This window comes from Antechinus flavipes, chromosome 3, assembly GCF_016432865.1.
Source record: "Antechinus flavipes isolate AdamAnt ecotype Samford, QLD, Australia chromosome 3, AdamAnt_v2, whole genome shotgun sequence".
Lineage (NCBI taxonomy): Eukaryota > Metazoa > Chordata > Mammalia > Dasyuromorphia > Dasyuridae > Antechinus > Antechinus flavipes.
The window spans coordinates 184697671-184718960 of NC_067400.1; the positions used below are offsets into that span (position 1 = coordinate 184697671).

Genomic DNA, 21290 nt, shown 5'->3' on the forward strand with positions numbered 1-21290 from the left:
ATAAGGTAGCATGATTTGAAGTATTAAAAATGTTTCTGATAGACCTGTTTGATAAATAAATATCATTGTCTTCACAAAGTCTTCACAAGTCTTAAGTTTTTCTTGTAATGTCTTGTTGCCAAGAGAGGTGATAGATATTGCTGAAGATAAACCACTTAATCAGCAAGAATTTCTTAAGTGACTATAGACCAGGCATTGATGGTACCAAAAAACAAAAAAGAACTTAAGCGTGAAAAAAAATTGAAACTTAAAAAATTAAGTTGTGATTCTAACAACTTGACATAAGAAAAAATATTTCTCTAAGAAAAAAAGTGATGATTTGATTACAAAGAGTATGGATTCTTTAAGAAGCTAAAATTAGAGCATCTAGGCAGCACAGTGGATAGAGCACCAGCCCTGAAGTCAGGAGGACCTGAGTTCAAATGTGACCTCAGACACTTAACACTTCCTAGCTGTGTTCTCTAGGAAAGTCACTTAACCCCAATTGCCTCAGCAAAAATTAAAAAAAAAAAAGAAAGAAAGAAAAAAAGAAGATAAAACCATTCAAACTTATTCCTTTTACAAAAGTGTTATCTGTCTCTAACATTCTTGTACATTAAGCAATATTCACTTGTAATTAGTTATTTTTATCTAATGTTACAACTTTGAGAAAGGACAAATACCTAGTTTCACATACGTAAAATGATATCGCCAATGAAATGACCACTTTCTTTCTGTATTATCTCTGCTTTAAACATTGATGTGTTTACTTTTGTACCCATACATGACAATTATTTATAGAGTGATGACTTTATATACTATTAACTTATCCATTAACCTGAATAGTTTTCACAGCTTGTAAATTCCATGGAATGCTCTTCCGTGTTGCTTTATTATCCTAAAAAATCATTATTAGAAAGAAAGGACTTGTATTCCATGATGTTGCTGAAATCAGTTATTGTTGAAACAAAATAATCCCATTTTAGAACATCTTAAGTTGTTAAACAGGACATTTGGCATCAACAAAAAACTTCAGACAAAGATTGAAAAGAGACTACATTTCCCTCTGATTTTGAATATTTCAAGTTGGCCAATACTGAATATCATCTAATAAATAGAGGAAAGTCATGTAATTTAGCCATAAGTATTGCCATTCATCTCTCTAGTTGCTAATCTACATCATCATGAGTTATCATACTGAGAGTTGCTTAAAGTGATGAAATCTCAGTTCTAGACTGCCTCAGCAATTCATTTTGAGGATGAGAAATATAATAGTTAACTTTTGTCCATCACCTGTCTGAAATGTTCTATTACAACTCCTATTGTAATGCCATGATGAATTTTTATATGCAGCATTACTATTCATTATCATTTAATGGTACCTTATTACACTCCAATTTTATCAGCATATCAATATAGTAATATAAGAATGAATTTTTACATCTTAAGTCATTTCAGCTCCTTGACTGAAATATATTTTTGCCTTGAAAGGACATATTATATCATTGAATATGTTATTATTAATAAACATTTTAAAAGAATATTATGTATCATATTGAAATGGCATGAATTGAAGCAAGTGAGGACCTTAGTGATACTCTTATTTGTTACTCTACATCTAATTATGTTTATTACATTTTTTTAAAGCTTCCAGCAGCTTTAGAACTATGGGTCAAAATGCACTTGTTACTGATAGTAATTTTTATCTATGATTTCCTTTTTTTTTAACAGTCACTTTTCAAAGAGGTGATGCAGGACTAATGAGCAATGGAAGGTATGCCAAAAAGCTTTTGTTTTAATTATGTTTTATTTCTAATCAGGAACAGAGAAATTATAGAAAAAGCTATTGTTATAATAAATGATTGCCAATAAGCTTGAGAATTCCTGAATGAGTTAAATGATTTAACCATAAGGTTTAATGCCATATCTGTTGTGCACTTTAGAGGAATCACATCCAGATGTTTCATATCTCCCAGATGCCCCAAAAGAAATTAGTAGTAAATATCACAAGGAATGTATTCATTTGTTAGCAGGATGTTTGTTGCATTAATTAGACATTAGCAAATGAAGTTGCTGTTGTTTAAGACTCCTTACTGGCTCTCACTAAATTGCTGTGAGTGAACAATTACATATAATCGATCACAAAATAAATGATTCATGAATGATGAATAGGTTGACTATTGATAGGCCTTGATTCCAAAACTTGAGTTACTTAATTGAAATTGATAAAATTTCACACACTGATACACACATATATCCTCATCTGTTTTCTTTTTTTCAATATGGAGACTGTAATTAGGCTGTGGTAATAACTTCCAATCTCCCATTTAATCAATATTTTAACAAAAAGATTAGGCCTAATGAGAGCTAGTGAATGCAGCAAAAAAGCTGTTGGATCCTCTTATTGCAGTTTCCATAGAAACACATGTTTCTCTTAGGGATTGTACTAGAAGGTGGTTATGGGAGGGAGGAAAGGAAGTACAATGATTATGGATGCTGCTATTTCTTTAGAAGTGTTTTAGTAAGTTGGGAAAAAAATCAGGGTTCTATTTTTATACTAAAAACATTTTTGGAATAGATATTTTGAAGACATTATGTTTGTCCATTTAAAAATATCTGCATCTTCACTTTGGTATTTTGCTGTTTGATATTTTGGCATTTCATTTGATATTTTGCAATTTAAAAACTTGAAAGTTTACTGTGGTTTTTTATAACAGTAAGCAACTTCCATTAATTCTTCTGCAACCTGTTTATCTCTAAAAGAATTGGGAAAGCTTCTGAAAGCAGTAACAAACTATAAATGAGAGACACAGGAAATAGTAGCCCAAAGTTCTGGAAATAGCTGATATTAAGCAGTCAGTTTGAATGTTCCTTGAGGAGGGAATTTATCATTCAATGATAGTTTAAGATCCTCTTAACCTTAACTTCCCACCTGTAGATATAGTTTGTTTAGATGCTAATAGGATCACATGATGCTTTCACTTTTCCTGGAGGAGGAAGGGGGAATGTTTATTTGTATATATTTCTAATGAATAATAAGAACTTTAATTTCTGAAAATCTAAACAATTTTAATTTCAAAGAAAATAAAATGTTGATTTTAACATTTCATAGTATAGAAAAAACTGATAAAACTGTTTTCAGTTAATGTTCACATCTCAAATATTTTATTGAACTTGAGTTTGTTTTTTTCCCCCCCTTCATTCTATTTCAGCCGACCAGGGTTACTAGATGCTGGTGACCCCAGTTATCCTTGGCTTGCAGACTCTTGGCCAGCTACCAATCTACCTGTGAACAATAGCAATAGTGGGCCAAATGACATTGGAAATTTTGGTCGTGGAGGTGAGTTAGGTTTTTCAAAGTTAAATTCTTTCTCTCTCTTTTAATTTGGCTTTCCAAAGATTTTTCTGACTTATTATCAAGATTATTATGTTGTTTATTAATTTTCCATTAGTTAATGATATTGCTGTCATAATAACTATATATAGAATTTGGCTATCAACTTATTAGCATTAATAACTTCAAAATCAGAAATTCTAAAGAGAAATCACTTAGGAGGTTATGAGGCAACTAAGTGGTGTAGTGCAAAGAATTCTGAGCCTGGAATCAAGATCTGAATTTGAATCCTACCCTCAAATACCTATTATGTGACCTTAGACAAATAACTTAAAGCCTGTTTGCTTTAGTTTCCTCAAATGTAAAATGAAGATAATACTAGAATCTACCTACCAGGTTTAGTTGTGAGGATCAAATGAAATAATTTTTCTAAAGCACTGAGCACTGAACTAGTTTGTTCATGAGAGAAGTACCTTAGTGATACCATTTCATATTCCTCAGGTTCTGCAAACATCATATTGGAACTTCCTTTACTCTTTTACAGAGCTAAATTGACTTGTGAAAGGAAGGAATGGAGAAAAGGAGAAAGGGAAGGAGGGAGGAATAAGTTTTCTTCTCAGAAAACTTATTAACTGAGATATTTCCTTTTTTCCCATTATATTAATAGTCCCTGGATTAAACTAGAATTACATTACCATCCTTATAGTCAATAAAAATAACTCAAATTTACATAGTACTTGAAATTTTCTTCTTCATGCCAATGATAAAAAAAATGCCTGACGATAGGAAAAACACTCAGAATGCCCCAGTTTAATTAAAATGCTGAAAAGTTATGTTGAGAGAAAAAAAAAATTTCCACTTTTCTTCAATCTTTTTTTCTATTGCGAAGTATTTCATTAGGGATAATTATGTGACTACAAAAAATATTTTTGCTGCATCTACTGTACCCTTAAAAATGTAGCTTTATTAGCCATTACTGGTTGATTAAAAGATCAATTCCATTCAGTTAGTATTTATGAAGTGAGAAGTGTGTGCAAGGCACTCTCCTAGGTATTGACTAATATAAGTCATGATTCCTAGCTTTCTTGACTATCCCTAACTCCCATCCAATTCCCTGTCAAAAAAGCAATTCAGAATTCTCTAATTCTTAGTTATTTATATCAACTAACACTCACAAGAGGCTGACATTCATAGTCTTACTTTATATTCCTTCCTCCTCCTCATAAATCTATGAACTTACATGATAGAAGAAAATGGAAGAGAACTCTTTAATCTATCAACAAGAAAACAAGATTAACTGAAATCCTATTGAACCACTTTCCAGCACTGGAAGACAAAAAATTACCCAAAGTTTGAAGAAAAGAGCTTTCTCTGCCTTCTTTTGATTTAAACAAATTTGCTAACAATATGAGTAAGAAACGCACATTACTTGTTTACTATTTTGAACTGGAAGAGCTCATTAGGCAGAGAGTGTTCCCAGCTATGGACTTTATCAGTTTGGAAGCTTAGGACAATCAATCCCCATCCATTATTCTTTGGAGGAGAATAGAGGGAAGGTGTGAAAGCAATGATTGGACTTATATGCATAACTGTATAAATTATGTTATCTTGAAAGGAACAATAAAAATTCTGTTTTTTTCATTAAACTGAAATGCCACTGCAATAAATAAAATGAGAAGGAAATAACAATTTGCAGCAATGAAATATAAATTGACCCCAAAGTTTGTTTTATGTAGATGATTATAGATTGAACTTATATATTTCTAACTGATTCTAATCTTCCCACCTGATACTGCATTACCAAAAAAAGTTATCAGTTACCACACACATATGGACATATGAATATATGTGTGTTATACTACATGTGTGCATATTATTTACCCAAATAGAAAAGTTTCCTTGGGAAGAAGAACTGTATTCGTTAATGTTTATCATTTGAATTCTCTCCCCCCTCCTCCCCCAATACAAGACCTGTAATATAGTAGATTCTTACTAAATGTTTGTTAATTGATACTTGGATGAACTATAAATTGTATTTCAAAATGCTACAATTCAATTATGTATTAATTTCGGATATATTTCTTTTCTGTCAAATATTCTCATTTATATAAGGTTAAAATACAGAATAACAGAATTAACAACAATTCACAATCAAATCCCCATTCCAAGAAAACATTTTTATAAAATGTTATCTAAAAATATATCTTTATTAAAATGTTTCATAGAAATTACATTTTAATACACATTTTTCATGTTTTCCTTATTTGAACTTAATATTATTTTAAAATTTATTCTGTTTAAATATATTATTGGTATTGGTATTTATAGAAAATAAATATATTATTTAAATAATTAAAATTGTTTTTTGCTTTAAAAATAATAGGGATAGAGATTATGCTTTCATTTGTATAAGGAACTCAGCAACTTACAGATCTAGAAAGTTATCTGATTAATTCAAAGATTTAAAAAATTTCTCAGGATCACACAGAATGTATTTGACAGAGATGAGATTTGTACTCCTTTTTTTCATGGATTTAAGATTTGCTTTCTAGTCACTACATATTTCTGCTTCTCACCACATTGCTAAAAATATTATATATTCAATAGTAATATCACATTGCTAAAATATTATTTATTCAATGCTAATATCTTCTTAATTTAAGTTTAGAACACTATTTTAGTTTAAAATCATAGCACTATTTTTTTTTTAATTTCTCTGGTCCATCAGCTTAGCAGATATCATTGTAGAATCCTACAAAAAAAAAAAAAAAAAAGGGGGGAGCTGCCAGGGCTGGAGTGTCTGGTGACATTTACCTATAATAGGTTCCTGGGACTAAAGAGGCAGAGACTCCTTGAGTTTGCTTGAGTTTGAGAGCTATGAGTTCTAATAGGGCAAAAGCTATTATCTTCACTATATCTAGAACTAATATGGTGAGGATCCAGAAGACAAGGGGCTACCAGCCTACCTAGCTAATGGAAAACTAGGCAAGATTAGACAAATGGAACAGATTAAAGCTTTCTTGCTGATAATTTTTTGGGATTGGTTTCATGAGTACCTGCCACATCTCCAGCCAGGGTGAGATAAAGAAGTTCTCTCTCCCACTCTCTCTCAAAAAAAAAAAAAAAAAGAGGGCTATAGAAATGAAAAACTCTAACCAAGAATAATTTTTCAGATTACATAGTATACCAATGTTTAGCAATTGCTTCTTGGATCCAAGAACTTTTCAAAGCTGCCTTAACTCTTTCTATGGTATAATCACCACAAGCAACCATGTTTATCTAGGCCCAGGGACTTTATTTTTATACATTTTATTAACATGATAAATTAAAATGTTAACAATTTTGAGTCAGTTTGAAATCTGAGACTACATTGCTTTGGGAAACAAATCATTTAAAATTTATTGATCACAAATTATTGAAAATTGTTCATAATTACTCTCACTCTGATGTCAATATTGTAGAATTGTAAATATATCATGCCATGTGTTTATTTCTTTAAATGCCTTTTCTTGAAAAATAAAAAGTTTCTGGAGAGGGGTGGCTTATCTGAATTACAAAATAATACTGTAAAAATGATTCAGGATACAGAAAATGATCAAAGTCAGTGATTGGTATTCAATGTTATTTCTGACGTTTGATTTTATTCTTAACTGTATTACAACTTGAAACTATAATTCTATAGTTCTAAGAATCAATAGTGTGAATTAACTGCTTGATCAGTGAGATTACTTTCTCTAATTAAATTGCTATAATATGAAATAATTTATTCATGAAAGCTTTCCTTTGTTGAAAAATGTTTGGCCACTATATTATCTATAAATATAAATATAGACAAAAGCTAGCTTCCCTTGGAAAGAAAGTAAAAGGAGATGTTTCATACTATAATTTGTAGATTCATTCATGTCATCCTTTTCATAAGATACCATCATTTTCATAAAGTCATAAGGTCTGACACAGAATTGAAAACATTTCTTCACTTGTGAAATATATCAAAGTTCATTCTCATAGTTGAAAGTAATAGCAGGGCAATGATAGAAGGGGATGGATGGGAGAGAGATGGTTTTAGGCAGTGAGATGTGAAGGACAAGGGGTAGCCCTGTCACAGTTGCTGATGACTTGGCAATAGTTGTACATCATCTTCCCTTCATTGGCCCATGAAGCCCATCTCAGCTGAAATGCACATATGCAGAATGACATGTTTATTTTTCATCTTAAATTCTCATAGCTTTAGACTCCTTGTGCATCATGGATTTGTTTCATTTCCCCCATGTTCATCACAGATGTGCTGCCACCAGTGCCAGGCCAAGGAGATAAAACAGCTACTATGCTTTCTGATGGAGCCATTTATAGCAGCATTGACTTCACCACCAAAACAACTTATAATAGTTCAAGCCAAATAACACAAGCAACACCATATGCTACCACACAGATCCTACACTCCAATAGCATTCATGAATTGGCTGTTGATCTGCCTGATCCTCAATGGAAAAGTTCAATTCAGCAGAAAACGGACTTGATTGGATTTGGTTATTCTCTTCCTGATCAAAATAAAGGTAACAATGGTGAGTCTAGGTCTTATTAACTTCCCAGGAGGTAATATCATATCATCTGTGCATGAGTTAGAAATTAGTCATTTGTGCTTTGACTAAGTGATTCATTACCAGATTAACTACCTAACAAAAAAGAAATAATTAAACTGGCATGTGTACAGTACTCCGTCCCATCACCATCACTGCCACCGTCACCATCACAAAGCACTTACATTTAGCCTTTCCATGTCTTTAGTTCTTTTTCATGTAATCAGCCACCCATCTGTATTTTTATTAGGACAAGATAGGTTAAACACACACACACACACACACACACACACACACACACACACACCATTTCTCCACCAAACCTTGACATTTGCTTCTAATTTGCTAACTGCATGATCTGCATGGGCTTGTGCTAAAAACTAATCACATGATGGTACTATGACCTTTGCCCTTTAACCCTTAGCCTTACTTTACATCCCTGACTACCGAATGGCTGAGGGATTGTCTAATAGAATGCCACACAACCAGTCACAGGATTTCAGCACTACCAGCTCCCACAACAGCTCAGAAAGAAGTGGCAGTCTCTCAGGTTGGTTTCATCATCTAAGGAAAAATGCATGCATGTTAGCAGCTTGTAACCTATATTGCTAATAATAATAAAGACGTTATACTGTTAACATAGTTAATTCTATAAATACACCAACTACACTTAATACCATTACCATATTCAGGCATTTATCCTTTAAAGCCACTATGATGATAACATTGTTACTCAGTACCAACATCTTGGTTTTGTTTTATTTTTTGATAATATCCTCATTTATATACAAATTGTACAAGGCTCTGACTTCAACACTTTGCCATATAGTTTGGGTTTGTTTTTAGACCCTATATAAAGGTTTTCAATGACCAAAAGATAACGAGGACTATGTATAAGATGCTGCCACAGTCTCTTGGCATGGATCCTAAAGAAAATCTCGTAGCAAGACTGCTGTGAATTAAATTTCAGGATTATTACAATTCCTATTTCAAGTGATTTCTAAATGGTTCTACTTATTTTCTATTCACTTTTATGTTTTAGTTTAAAGTGTTGTGCCTAGCCTCACAAGAAGTCTGATTTTTTAAAAAAAATAGAATCCAATTTTTATAAATAGCTATAATACAATTGGTTTTATATTAGCATTCCTCCTTTGCTTCTTACATACAGCTACTTATTCTAATTTTAAAATGTTTTATGGGTTTCAAAAATCTATAACAATTTCAAAAGATCAAAAAAACAATTTTTTCCAAGAAATGAAAGAAAGTTGATAATCTATAAGACTGTATTTTATTCTTCAATAGATCAGAAGAAGAGAGGAATCCAAATTTGAGTTGTTGGCAAGCAATCAGGTCTAAAATTTTGTATTAAACTTCTGAGAACATGATAAGGGAAGATGTGTAAATTTCAACAAAGAAGACCATGTAGATACAGAAAAGTTCAAAGAAAAGAGGGAATATCTACATTTAAATGGTGAGAGAATGACTGAAAACTAATAAAAGAAAGAAGAAGCAAAGTGGTTGAAAGAAAACCTCAAATTTATTATTATAGGAAGGGAGAGTAGCTGACCTGGGCTCCTCCAAAGAATGAAGATTCCAGGAAGAAATCACTAATGGGAAAGGTGGAACAGGCTTTATAAAGGATACAAGAGGGTGAGTAGGCAACATAGATAGTGAGTTGTTCCAGGGTGAAAAAAACTCCACATTCTGGGGAAAGTTCAAGCATGATTTTGAAGTCCAGAGAAAATCAGTAACAAGGCTGGGAAGGAAATGAAAGAAGCCAGAAGAAAAGTGTATAAAAAAGACCCAGTGGTCCTCAGTATAAAATCTCATGAAGAGATCAAAGAAAATTATGAACAAGAACAATTAAAAATATCTTTAATTAAGATTGAGGTCCTTATAAGAAGCTATTTGAGTTGAATGGTGAATATAGAAACTAGATTGAAAAAAATTAAAATCATGAGGAAGTAAAAGTATCAAATATAAATTATTTGTTCTAAATGTTTTGATAGTAAAGAGGAGAAATATATTACAGTTATCTTCAAGGAGCAAATGTCATAGGAAAGATGGAAGAGAAGAGAATTAAACATACAGTACAGAAGTTATTTTTAGCAAAAAATGCTGGCTACTTCTTCTTTTTCTATAAAAAGAAAGAAGGAGTCAACACAAAGACCTAGGGAATTATGAGAGAGTAGGAATTAAGGGAACATTCCCAGATCAGCTAATGTACAAAAAAAGTATTTAATTAATCAATGTGTCTATTAAAGGTCTACAACATACTCCTATGAAATTATCCTAACAATAGCAAATGAGAGTGGTGAAGTCCTAGGAGGAATAAAAACATAATGATGAGGTCTTCTGAAAAGAAGGTAGCAGCCAATTATAAAGGATAAATGACCAAATTGAGGTATATTTCTGGTATGACCTACAAACATCAAAAAACCAGAAGGGTTTTGGAAAAATGGACAATGTTAGGCTCAGAACAGCCATTATTTCTTATGCTTCAGAATTAGGGATCATATGGTTAAGGACCATGTCTAGGTGAAGGGGTAGGTCAATTCTCCAACAGCCCTCACAACTGTGAATCATAAACTTGAAGGAGCAGCCTTTAAGATGTGGATTGAGAATGAAATAAATTGAAGACAAGAGGGAAGAGGATAGAGGTCAGAGAACACAACTGCCTCTCAGTCTCTTTGTATCATCATCATCTTCTCACATGAAGACATACATTCTACAGGTCTGAGTTAGATCTCCAGCAGCCACTGGCAGGTGGCTTCCATATCACAACATCATATAGCTTCTGGTATCATCAGTGTTTCATTGGTAGTCTGTTGGAATCCTTACAAAGTTTTAAGTCATTAGAATTGATAGAGACAATAATTATCTAATTTAGCATGGTTTAATATGATTGATCTGATCCTAGAAGGAGATGTTATGGGCCAGAACGTGAAACAAGGTACGAAGTGGAATTGAGGAGACAATGTTTAAATCTAGTTTAGAATTGATTTAATCCTACAACAAATAACGGTTTCCCAGTGATATAATGATTGGTGTGTACTCAGTGTACAGCATATAAGCAAGAAGCTCTCAGGGCCAAAGAGCACTCTGGGAGATACAGAAGCCTACTCTCGGAGCGGAGTCAGATTCATTCCATATTTCATCTTTGTGCTGGCTAGAGACATTTGGAGGGAGCTAGGGGCTGAAGCTCAAGATTTTGAAGGACACAATAAAGGACTGGATTTTAACTCCTGGCTGCATTTGAAGTGATTATTACTTGGAACTAAAACTAAGGCTGCCTCCAGAAAACCTCCCCAAGAAACCTGCTCCCAGAGATTACCATTATATATTATACAAAAGAAGAGAACACTACATTTTGGCATCTGAACATGGGACTGACAGGATCCTGATTTCAGTGGAAAAGCTCCGATCCTGATTTCAGTGGAAAAACCTCTGATCCTGATCCAGTGGAAAAGTCTCCTCAACCCAGAAATTAGAATGAGTACAACAAAGAAATTTTGTTAAAAGAGTTAAAGTAGAATTTCAGATAAGATGGGACAGATGTTTAGAAAACAGCCTTCTGTTTCTGTTCAAGGAAAATGTTTAGAGAGCATTGTCAAGGTTATGAAAAGCCAAGGTTTGATTATAATTTTGGAGCAGATCACTGAACTTTTAGAAACTGTAAAGCACATATGTCCTTGGTTCTCTATGGAAAAAGAATTGGATCGAAATGAGTAGAAATTAGTAGGAGAGCAACTAGGTGAATACTACAATTCTAATGCAAATTCAATGGAGTGGAAATTAGTAGGAGAGGATCTTTGTCAATTCTGCAATAAAAATGAACCTCTCAATTTCCAAAGACACTTTTAATACATACAATTTAATACAACTGGCTATAGGAAACTATATGTGTTAGAATAAGAAAAAAGAAGAAAGAGCAGGAGGGTCAAGTGCCAATTAAACTAGATGAAAAGGAGGAAGAGTCAGATAAGAATGGAGTTAAGTACAATTTTGAGTGTGATACTTTACAACAGGAGAAATTAGATCATTCCATATCTCATGACCCTCCCCACCTCAATTAACCCTTCATGGGTAGAGGAAAAGGAGGAGGGGGAGAGGCAGAAAGGCAATCAGCATTTCCTGTGAAGCAGAATATGACAAGATTAGAAAAGTCATTGATTAAGGCAAAAAAATGAAGGAGAAGATATATCTGATTTTATAAATGCATGTAATTGAAGAGCTTGACTCTTCAGGTCAAAAAGGGAGAAGATACATTCCTTTTAATTTGGAAAAAATTAAGCATTTGAAAAAGGGTTGCATTCTTTCATAAAAGATGGGGCTACATCCTCTTATGTTAAAATGTTACTAGATAATTTGTCTTATGAAATCTTAACCCCGAATGATTGGAAATTCATAGTTAGGACATGTTTAGAACCTGGGCAAAATTTGTTGTGGCTTTTGGAGTTTCATGAATTATGTACAAATAGCTTTTTTTTTTTTTTTTGGTCAAAAGCTATTTTGATCAACTAGCTGGTGAAGGTCAGTATGGAGAGAATTCAGAACAGATTTATTATGCCATACCCATGAGCAAATTTCTAAGGCATTCTCTCGCTGGACAGAAAGATGGATGTAAAGCCTTCACAAAAATAGAGCAAGGTCCCAATAAACCTTTTGCAGATTTTGTGGGACATTTGCAAACAACTGTAACAAGAACCATTGGAGATAATGCAGCCACAGAAATAATGACCAGACATCTGGTTAAGGAAAATGCCAATGAGGTTTGCAAAAGAATTATATGGGGACTAGAGAAAGATGCTCTTTTAGAGGAGATCATAAGATGCTGTGCCACAGTGGGCACAAATGCTTATTATACTCAGACTATGATGAACATGGAAAGACAGGGTCCCTCTTGGCAAGGGACTTCTAGAGAAACTTGTAGATGCTTTCAGTGTAGAAAAATAGGACATCTAAGAGCTCAATGTAGATACAGAGATAGAATGAGAAGACAAGGTGAGAGAAAATCCAAAACCCCATGTCCAAAATGCAACCGAGGCTTTCACTGGGCCTCTGGATGTAGATTGACCCAGGGAAATGAGAGGCAGGGCCCCAGCTCCAAGATATCATACAAAAACCAGGTGAGGCATGATAGCAGCTGAGGTTACACCAGAGAGTCTTTAGGTCAGGATTCTGATGTGATCAACTAACAGAAAAGCAATCAGGATTATAGTTGGGGAGAATACAGGTTTTTTTACCCAACAGGGCAGTGTCCAGTGTAAACAGCTCCAATGTAATTGCCAGATGATGAGGAGAAATCCCAAAAATGGTAAATAGAAGGGAATTAGATAGGTTAACTGCCTGGGAGAGAGGGTTTGCTTGTATTTATACAGATGGAAAAGGAATCAGATGGGTGCCAATGAGCTGTATTTGCCTTGTCCATCAGAGAGAGACAAAAAGAAGAAAAATCTCAAAACAAAAGAGATTTAAGAAACATCTGACACTGAAAGAGTATGGCTGACAATGAGACTATTAAAAGAACTTGAGAATCTTCAGGAATCATTGGATTCCCTAACACAAGATGAGACTCTTTCAGTTCTTAAAAATCAGCAAGAATCATTGGATTCTTTGACATGAAAAATGGTTGATGAGACTATTGCAGTACTTCAAAGCTTGCAGAAATTATTATATTCCTGGCACATGAATTAATGGACAATGGATTCATTTTAGGCTATTTCTAGGACTTATGGACATGTGTAAATTCTCATGTTGATTCATGTTATTTGTTACATTACTACTAGCCTGAGTTATATTGCTATGTGCTTATGTAATTATGTGTAATACCTCCCATATTGATGGATTTATGTATACCTGTTTCAAGTGAGCACTTTCAGAAACCCGCTAATCTGATTTGATTTCCCATTTCCTTTGGTGTTTTCATCTCCCTTCCTGAAATGTCAGGGAGGATGTGACCACCTTCTTTTTATGGTGTTTTCACTTCTTTTTTGAGTAGTCAGGGAAGTGGTTGCCTTCTTTTGGGGGCCCTCACCTCCTTGAGAAGTTAGGGAGGTCATGACCATCTTATGTTCTAAATCAAAAGAAAGTGGAGATGTTGGAATCCTTACTAAGTGTTAAGTCATTAGAATTGATAGAGACAATAATTATCTAATTTGGCATGGTTCAGTATGATTGATCTTATCCTACAAGGAGATTTTATGGGCCAGAACTTGAAACAAGGTACGAAGTGGAATTGAGGAGACAATGTTTAAATCTAGTTTAGAATTGATTTAATCCTACAACAAATAATGGTTTCCCAGTGATATAATGATTGGTGTGTACTCAGTGTACAGCATATAAGCAAGAAGCTATAAGGGCCAAAGAACATTCTGGGAGATACAGAAGCCCACTCTCGGAGGTAGAGTCAGATTCATTCCATTTCCTATCTTTGTGCTGGCTGGAGGCTGAAGGACAAACTTTTGGATTTGGAGACATTCGGAGAGAGCTCTTAGAACCAAGGAACGAGATAGGTCTCTATTAAAGCTAACCGGGCCCAAGGAAAGAGACAAGACTTGGAAGGAGAAAATAAACGTTTGGATTTTATCAGCTGGCTGCATTTGAAGTGATTATTACTTTGAACTGAAACTAAGGCTGCCTTCAGGAAACCTCCCTGAGAAACCTGCTCCCCCAGAGAACGATTATATATTATACAAAAGAAGAAAACACCACAGTAGTCCATGAAGCAACTAGGCATAAAGCAGATTTATACTCTGAAGGAGAACCCAAATTGTTGAGTATAGGGAAGCTATACTAGATTTCATTTACTGGGGAGAATATGTGGGTTTCTCAGCAAGTTCACTAATCAGGTAAGTATGAGTAACAAAGGTGTTTGATGAACAGGATATGGGCATAAGGTTTTATAAAGAACATGTTTGGACAAAATCTTTTCTCAAATGATATTATATTATATTGTTCAGTGTCTTGCCTAACTTGTATAATGTGTTGCTTCAGGACACTTGGGAAACAGATATTAGTGAACACACAATATGGTCTTACTCAGGTGTGATAGCCCAACCTATACAATCTATCTTTTTAATACCTGTTAAAATTGTTTATTTGAGAGAATTCTGTAGAATCTCCTTCCATGGTCAATAGTATCTATCAATCTTAAGTTATCACTCACAAGATTAGCAAGCCTAGGGGAAGAAGTAAAAAAATGATTCATTCTGATGCACCTTATATTTCTAGGTGGCTCCTTCTTTAATTTAGTTTATTAAAATGTTTTATCTATCCAACAGTGTCAATCCAGTACTAGTACAAGGGATTGACCAGGGTATACACTCTGCTTTGACTAGCAAAAAAATAATCAAGCACTAGCCAGGTGAGAAGGATTTTGGAAGATAATGAGTTTGTGGTTGGCTAGTTTGCTAGCCTTTGCTGTCACATTAATAATGATTTCAGGTGTGGTAGACAGGTTATATAGAATATGAAATATCTGAATCTCTGGGAAAAGGAACCCTTAGTGGGCCTGTTTACCAAGTATTAGGCAGTCCTCAGGGGAGTCCCCTGAGTCCCTTTGTAGTCTTTCCTATATATTCAGTCCAATATATTCACCAAAAAAGGGTGATCTATGAACCCAAAAATATTCTTGATAGGATATTGGGGCAAGAAAAGTCCTGTTGCCACAAGTACACATGATATCTGGGGTCAATGGGGCCCTTCTATTACCACATTGTACATAATCTCACATGTTGCAAAACTTAAGATTTCTCACCCTTCCGGTGTCCATACTGCTCATTCATGCAGCAAATTGGATAGAGCTACACACCCATGCAGTGATGAATCCTTGTTTTAATGGGATCTTTCAGTCAATTCTAACATTTTGTGGGGTGGTGATTATATTCTGATTAGGAAGTAGATAGGTCCCCATGAATCACTTCAAATAAGCCCTTTACTTTACATTGGTATCAGAGATACTGTCGACCTTCAGTATCTGGGTCTACCTGGGTAGTACACTCAGCATGAAGTCTGATTCCCTGATTTAGTGAAAGTTTTCATGAACTTATGAAGACCATTACCCAGATATAGTCTGGTTTGGATTAATCTGAAAAATAGGGTTAGCAGAGTCACAAGGTATTAACAGATTATCATGCTAAATCAAACATCACAATTGGGATAATAATTACAGAATCAAACTCCAGAAGGCTAGCTTATAATGTGATAAACATATGATATTTATGACAATAATATAACAAAATGTTATTTATTTTCTCTCCCTTATATTTTCCTCCCCAATTAGTCTGGTCTACTTAAATACTGACTACATAGTAGCTAAGCTATCCATCTTCTAATATCTGAACAATGTTCCACTGCTTGCAGCTATGATCTCTATTGGGACCTATTATCACCTAAGTATAGTTTTCCTAGCAAAACTTCTGTTCCAAATACCATTTGGGGTATCAAAAGTTTAGTGGGTATCAGGTATATGCCTTTTTGGTATAGTTTTCTCATTTTCTAGCATATAATAACATAAAGGAACATAAGGACTTGTTTCTGTCTTTTAATAATGATAAGTATCAGGTGGTATGTGGGAATTGAGGATCATGTCTACCCTGTATTGACCACTTGAGACTGTGAATAAGACAACTAAAGATATATTGGAGGCCCTGACAGATAAAGCAAAGAATGATTTCTTTTACCTAATCAAAAAAAATCAAACTGGGAGGGGAAGATCTTTGGGATTTCTGGCCAAAACAGAAACAATTGCTATTATGAGCCATCAGAACCCAGACTATGGCCAAATGAGGCTCAAAGTGGAATCTATTGTTGGCCAATCAATGAGAGCATCCAATGAGAGCAGCACTTTCTGTAGTGTCAAGAAACTGAAAAGTGAATGTATATCCATCCATTGTAGAATGGCTGAATAAGTTATGGAATATGAATACAATAGAATATTTTTGTTCTATAAGAAATATGATGAGCAAGCTGACTTCAGAAAAGTCTGGACAGACTTACATAAACTGATGCTAAGTGAAATGAATAGAACCAAGAGGACATTATACACAGTAACAACAAGATTATATGATGGTCAGTTATGATGAACTTGGATCTTTTCAACAATGAGGTGATTCAAGGCAATTTGCAATAATCTTGTGATGGAAAATGCCATCTGCATCCAAGTAAAGAATGATGAAGACTAAATGTGGATCAAAACATAGTATTTTTACTTTTTTGTTGTTGTTTATTTGCTTGCATTTTTTTCCTTTTGATCTGATTTCCTTTTTGTTCAGCATAACAAATATGGAAATATGTTTAGAAGAACTGCACATATTTAACCTATATCAAATTGCTTTCTGGGAAAGAGAAGAGAGAAAAATTATTTTAAAAAAAACTGACCTCTAGGAAAAACCTAGCTTAGGCATAACTACAGGAAGAGTCTAATAAAAATAGTTGGAAAAAATTTTAAAGATCTAATAATATAAAAATCCTTATAAAGACCATTAAAATTCATGCAGTGAGGTGTGGGATAGAATTCAGGACTCGCGCCTTCTCCAAATAAAGTAAGTAGGCATTTTAATTGAGAATCATATAGCAAGAATGTGCTGTACTCCCCTTAGGAATGTGTCAGAAGTTAGCCACTCAAGAAATATATTCATGGAATCATATTACATCATAAGATATGTTGATTTTGAGATTACAGGAGGAGTTTGTTAAAGCCTTGATGGAACTATGCATGTAGTTATCCAGAATGCATACACAAAAATCCATAGGGTTGGGAGGGAGGGTATTAATGTATGATAATGATATTATGATTAATCTGACTTCAAAAGTTCACCCAAAAGACAGCATAGAAGGATGATGTGCAGGTGCCATATCTGGGAAAAGATTAAAGCTTTTGGTTTAATGTCCTGTGGGTACTACTTTCTTATTTGTTGATTTCTATGATATGTCTAGACTTAATGGATGATGGATGGAATTATGGACCATGGTGATCTGGACCTGTACCTATCAACAAGTGATTGAGTATTTCTGTGGGATTTGGGCTGGGGACAACAATCAGATCCCATCATCTCCCCTCAAAAAGCTGGGACCCAAATTTATTTGGGAGAGGGACAAAGGTCTCTGTTTCTGCAGCTTCTTCAGGCTGATGGAGGCCCAATGTTGAGAGACTGGAGATGGAGAAAAAGACTTGAGATGGAGAAAAAGCTGTATCAAGGGAATAAGAAGCCTCAACTACAGGCTTAAATGTCAGATGATTCCCATTCTGCAAAATCATTTAGAAATAGAAGCTAGTTTGGAAGAGCAAAACTGAGTTAAAAGATTTAGAAAACAAGGACTGTAAGTAAAAAGAAAGAAAATTATGAAACAGTCTGGGGGTAAGTATCCAGCCAGAGTGGAGGGAATGAGTAATGTTAAATTCCTCTGCCACAGTTTTTTTAAAATTATTTATGATGTGAAGGCTGAACTATTGTTGTTCTGTAAAGAGGTAGGCAGGCAGAATCCAGTTATGATCTCTTTAGTCTTGGGGACTATTAGAAAGCATATGAGACTTGGGAGCTAGGGGAGTAATGGTGCTGTGGTAATGGGGTAATCGTGCAGCAGATGGGGCAGGTTTCTGCAAGCCTGTTACCTCTGGCTTGGAAGAGATCCCCCTCTTTCAATATCCTTTATGAAATATAATAGAAAGTTCTCTAGATTCATAGACAGCTTGCAGTATTCTAAGATTTCCCTTGCATATTTAACAGGAAAATGTTTGGCTGTGAAAAATCTCCTTTTGTTCCATATAGCCCCATGAGCATGTAAAACATGAAAGGCATATATAGAACCAGTACAGAGGCTAACTCTCAGTCATTTATGCAATTTTAAAGTTCTAGTGAGGGCAATGAGTTTAGGCTTTTTCTACCAGATTGTGTAGTATCAGAATCAAGTTGATCATAAAAGTAAGCCACAGACCTGGGACCCAGTTCTAGGGACTGAGTTAAAATTCCTGAGTTTTGGTTCTGCTGTTCATCCATCAACATACAAAGTAAAAGGTTTTCCCAAATTAGGGATAATAGTAGGCAGTGGTTAATTTAGTTTTAAAGGTCTCAAAAGTCTTAAGAGGGTTAAGTCTCCAGTCTCCAGGAGTGAGTCAAGACCCTGAATAGAATCATGAAGAGGCTTTACAATAACCCCCAAAATGAGTATCCAGATTCTACAAAATTCATCCATACCTAGAAAGGTTCTCTGCTTTTTCTTTGATACTCCCTCAAAAAGTGACAAAATGACCAGTTTTCTCTCTGCTACAATCAAAATTACCCTGGATTTAGCTATTGATGGAGTTAGGGGAATTATGACCAAATCCAGAGCCCTGGCACTGCTGGTCCTGAGGAGACCTGAGTGCAAGATAATGAAAGGAGTCATTTTGACCTTCTTGTGGTCAGTATCTCGTCCAGTGTCCCTTCTTTTATGCAGACAGGGCATGGGCTTGGGGACTTTCTTCTAACTTGACATTGACCTTCACTGTACAGTCCTAAGACCAAGGGCCTTGCTTGTGACACTGGAAGCACAAATCCACTTAGGTCCTGGATATGGCAGCAGCCAAAATTTGAGCCTGTTCTCTATTCCTAGCTCTAGCCCTGCGTTCCTAATCCTCTGGCGCAGATCACTCCCATTTAAAAACCCTTAAAGCTGGGCTTGGGAAATTTGGGAACTCATGACTAATTTATGCAGCTTCCTCTAAATGTCTGGGTTAGATTGATTTAAAAAGTACATTCTGAGGACATTAGCCCTGTAGAAGTGGAGTCTAAGTTGGTATTCTTAAGAAACTTTTCAAGTCACACTTGAAAGGAGTTTTTCCTCAGCTTCCTGAGTAATTTTAGTTTTTCATAATTAATCTGTTTCTTAATCCCTTTCATACATTGTGAGGCAAAATCAGCATGTAATCTCTCCTTTATCTGTCTCTGTTACCCTCTTAGTAAATTTACCCTGGGTCTGCAAGTGGGATAGCATTAACTCCTGGGAGGTATGTATCTGAGGGGGGAAGACTCAGCCATATCATCACCAAATTTCTGGACTAAATCCTAGATTCTCCTTTTCTTCTAAATTGTGCAACTGGAGGAGGTAATTAATTATATTAACATATCTGCAAGCAAGCTCAAATTGGAGGGCAATAGCCTTGCCCTCAGTGAATTTAGTGGAGTCCTCAGAATATTGACCAAGTTTTTCCTTAACTTGGGAAAGATTAGATATTGAAAAAGGTATATGAACTTTGATTTTTCTTCCCTGTGAGTCTGCCACTTCTCACAGAGAGCAGTGTAATATAAAGGTATCTGAATTGAGATTTTGAAGAGGGAGGAAAAGGGCTCTGGTCTTTGTATGGGAGGGACTGAAGAGTGGGAATCATCAGAAAGTTGTAGAGTTCAGGTCATGGTGTAAGGGTCCAGAGTACCAGTGAAAAGGGCCTTTGGATGGATAAAGAGGTAGAAACAGTAGTAGACCAAGAACTTCCCAATAAAGATTATTGGAATCCTGTGGAGAGAGAACAGGAGCTTTGGGAAAGAAGTGGGTTATGAGGAGGAGATTGTCAAAAATATAAAATTGTTTCCTATCCCCTTTGTTTGGCATTCATTTGGCTGGAGCAAATTTGCCTGGGAACAATCTGCATTACATCCTATAGGACTACATCTTGATGAGTGCCATAAAGGCCCAGACCTATGAAACCTCAATCCATGTCCCTTTGTGCAGAGGGAAAAATAATCAAGCTAAAAAATGATGATATAATTAAGGGAGCCATTGGTAGGCCACCTTTCCTGGTCCTCTACATTATATTTGGGATAGACTCTTATAATTATATAAAATACATTTATATATATATATATATATATATATATATATGCATATGTGTATGTATCTGTATATATATATATATATATATATATATATATATATAATAACATTTTATAAGGTATCTCCTTGTTAAGTCTTGTAAACTGATATTATTCCCATTTCATAGGAGACAACCTAGAGAGAAATCTCACAGGAGAGCAAAAGATTGTCCTATTATGTCATAAGCTTGAAAAATTCTCATTTTAAGCCACTTGCCGTCACAAAAAGTCCTGCATGGAGTGAGAAAACTAGCACATGCAAAACTCCCAGAGTATCCTCTGTGAGAGGAAATTTGTTAGGCAGAGAAGCCCAAAAAGAACTGACAAGCTTCCTTAGGGGCTTGAGGAACACCAGCTAAAGTGAGTGAAAGGGGGATTTATTATGGATTTGAAAGAAAGTAAGTTGAAAACTTGGGCCCCATGTTGGACACCAGAAATATTGGGGACCCAGCAGATAATCTTTGAAATAATTCAGGAATCAGGCTATCTCCTAATCAAGTAAAGGCATTTATTAAGATTAATGAGAGTCATGCACTCAGAGTAAGCTGT

At 34.8% G+C, this 21290-nt stretch overlaps 1 protein-coding gene across 1 annotated transcript in view; it reads left to right on the forward strand.

The window, feature by feature from the left end:
• The window catches only part of ROBO2 (roundabout guidance receptor 2), a 636650-nt gene that overhangs the window by 595571 nt on the left and 19789 nt on the right, over positions 1-21290 (forward strand). Inside the window, exons 21-23 of the mRNA XM_051990556.1 lie at positions 1711-1753; positions 3192-3319; positions 7594-7875. Of these exons, the coding sequence (XP_051846516.1) occupies positions 1711-1753; positions 3192-3319; positions 7594-7875 (453 nt within the window). The remainder of the gene's footprint in view (positions 1-1710; positions 1754-3191; positions 3320-7593; positions 7876-21290) is intronic.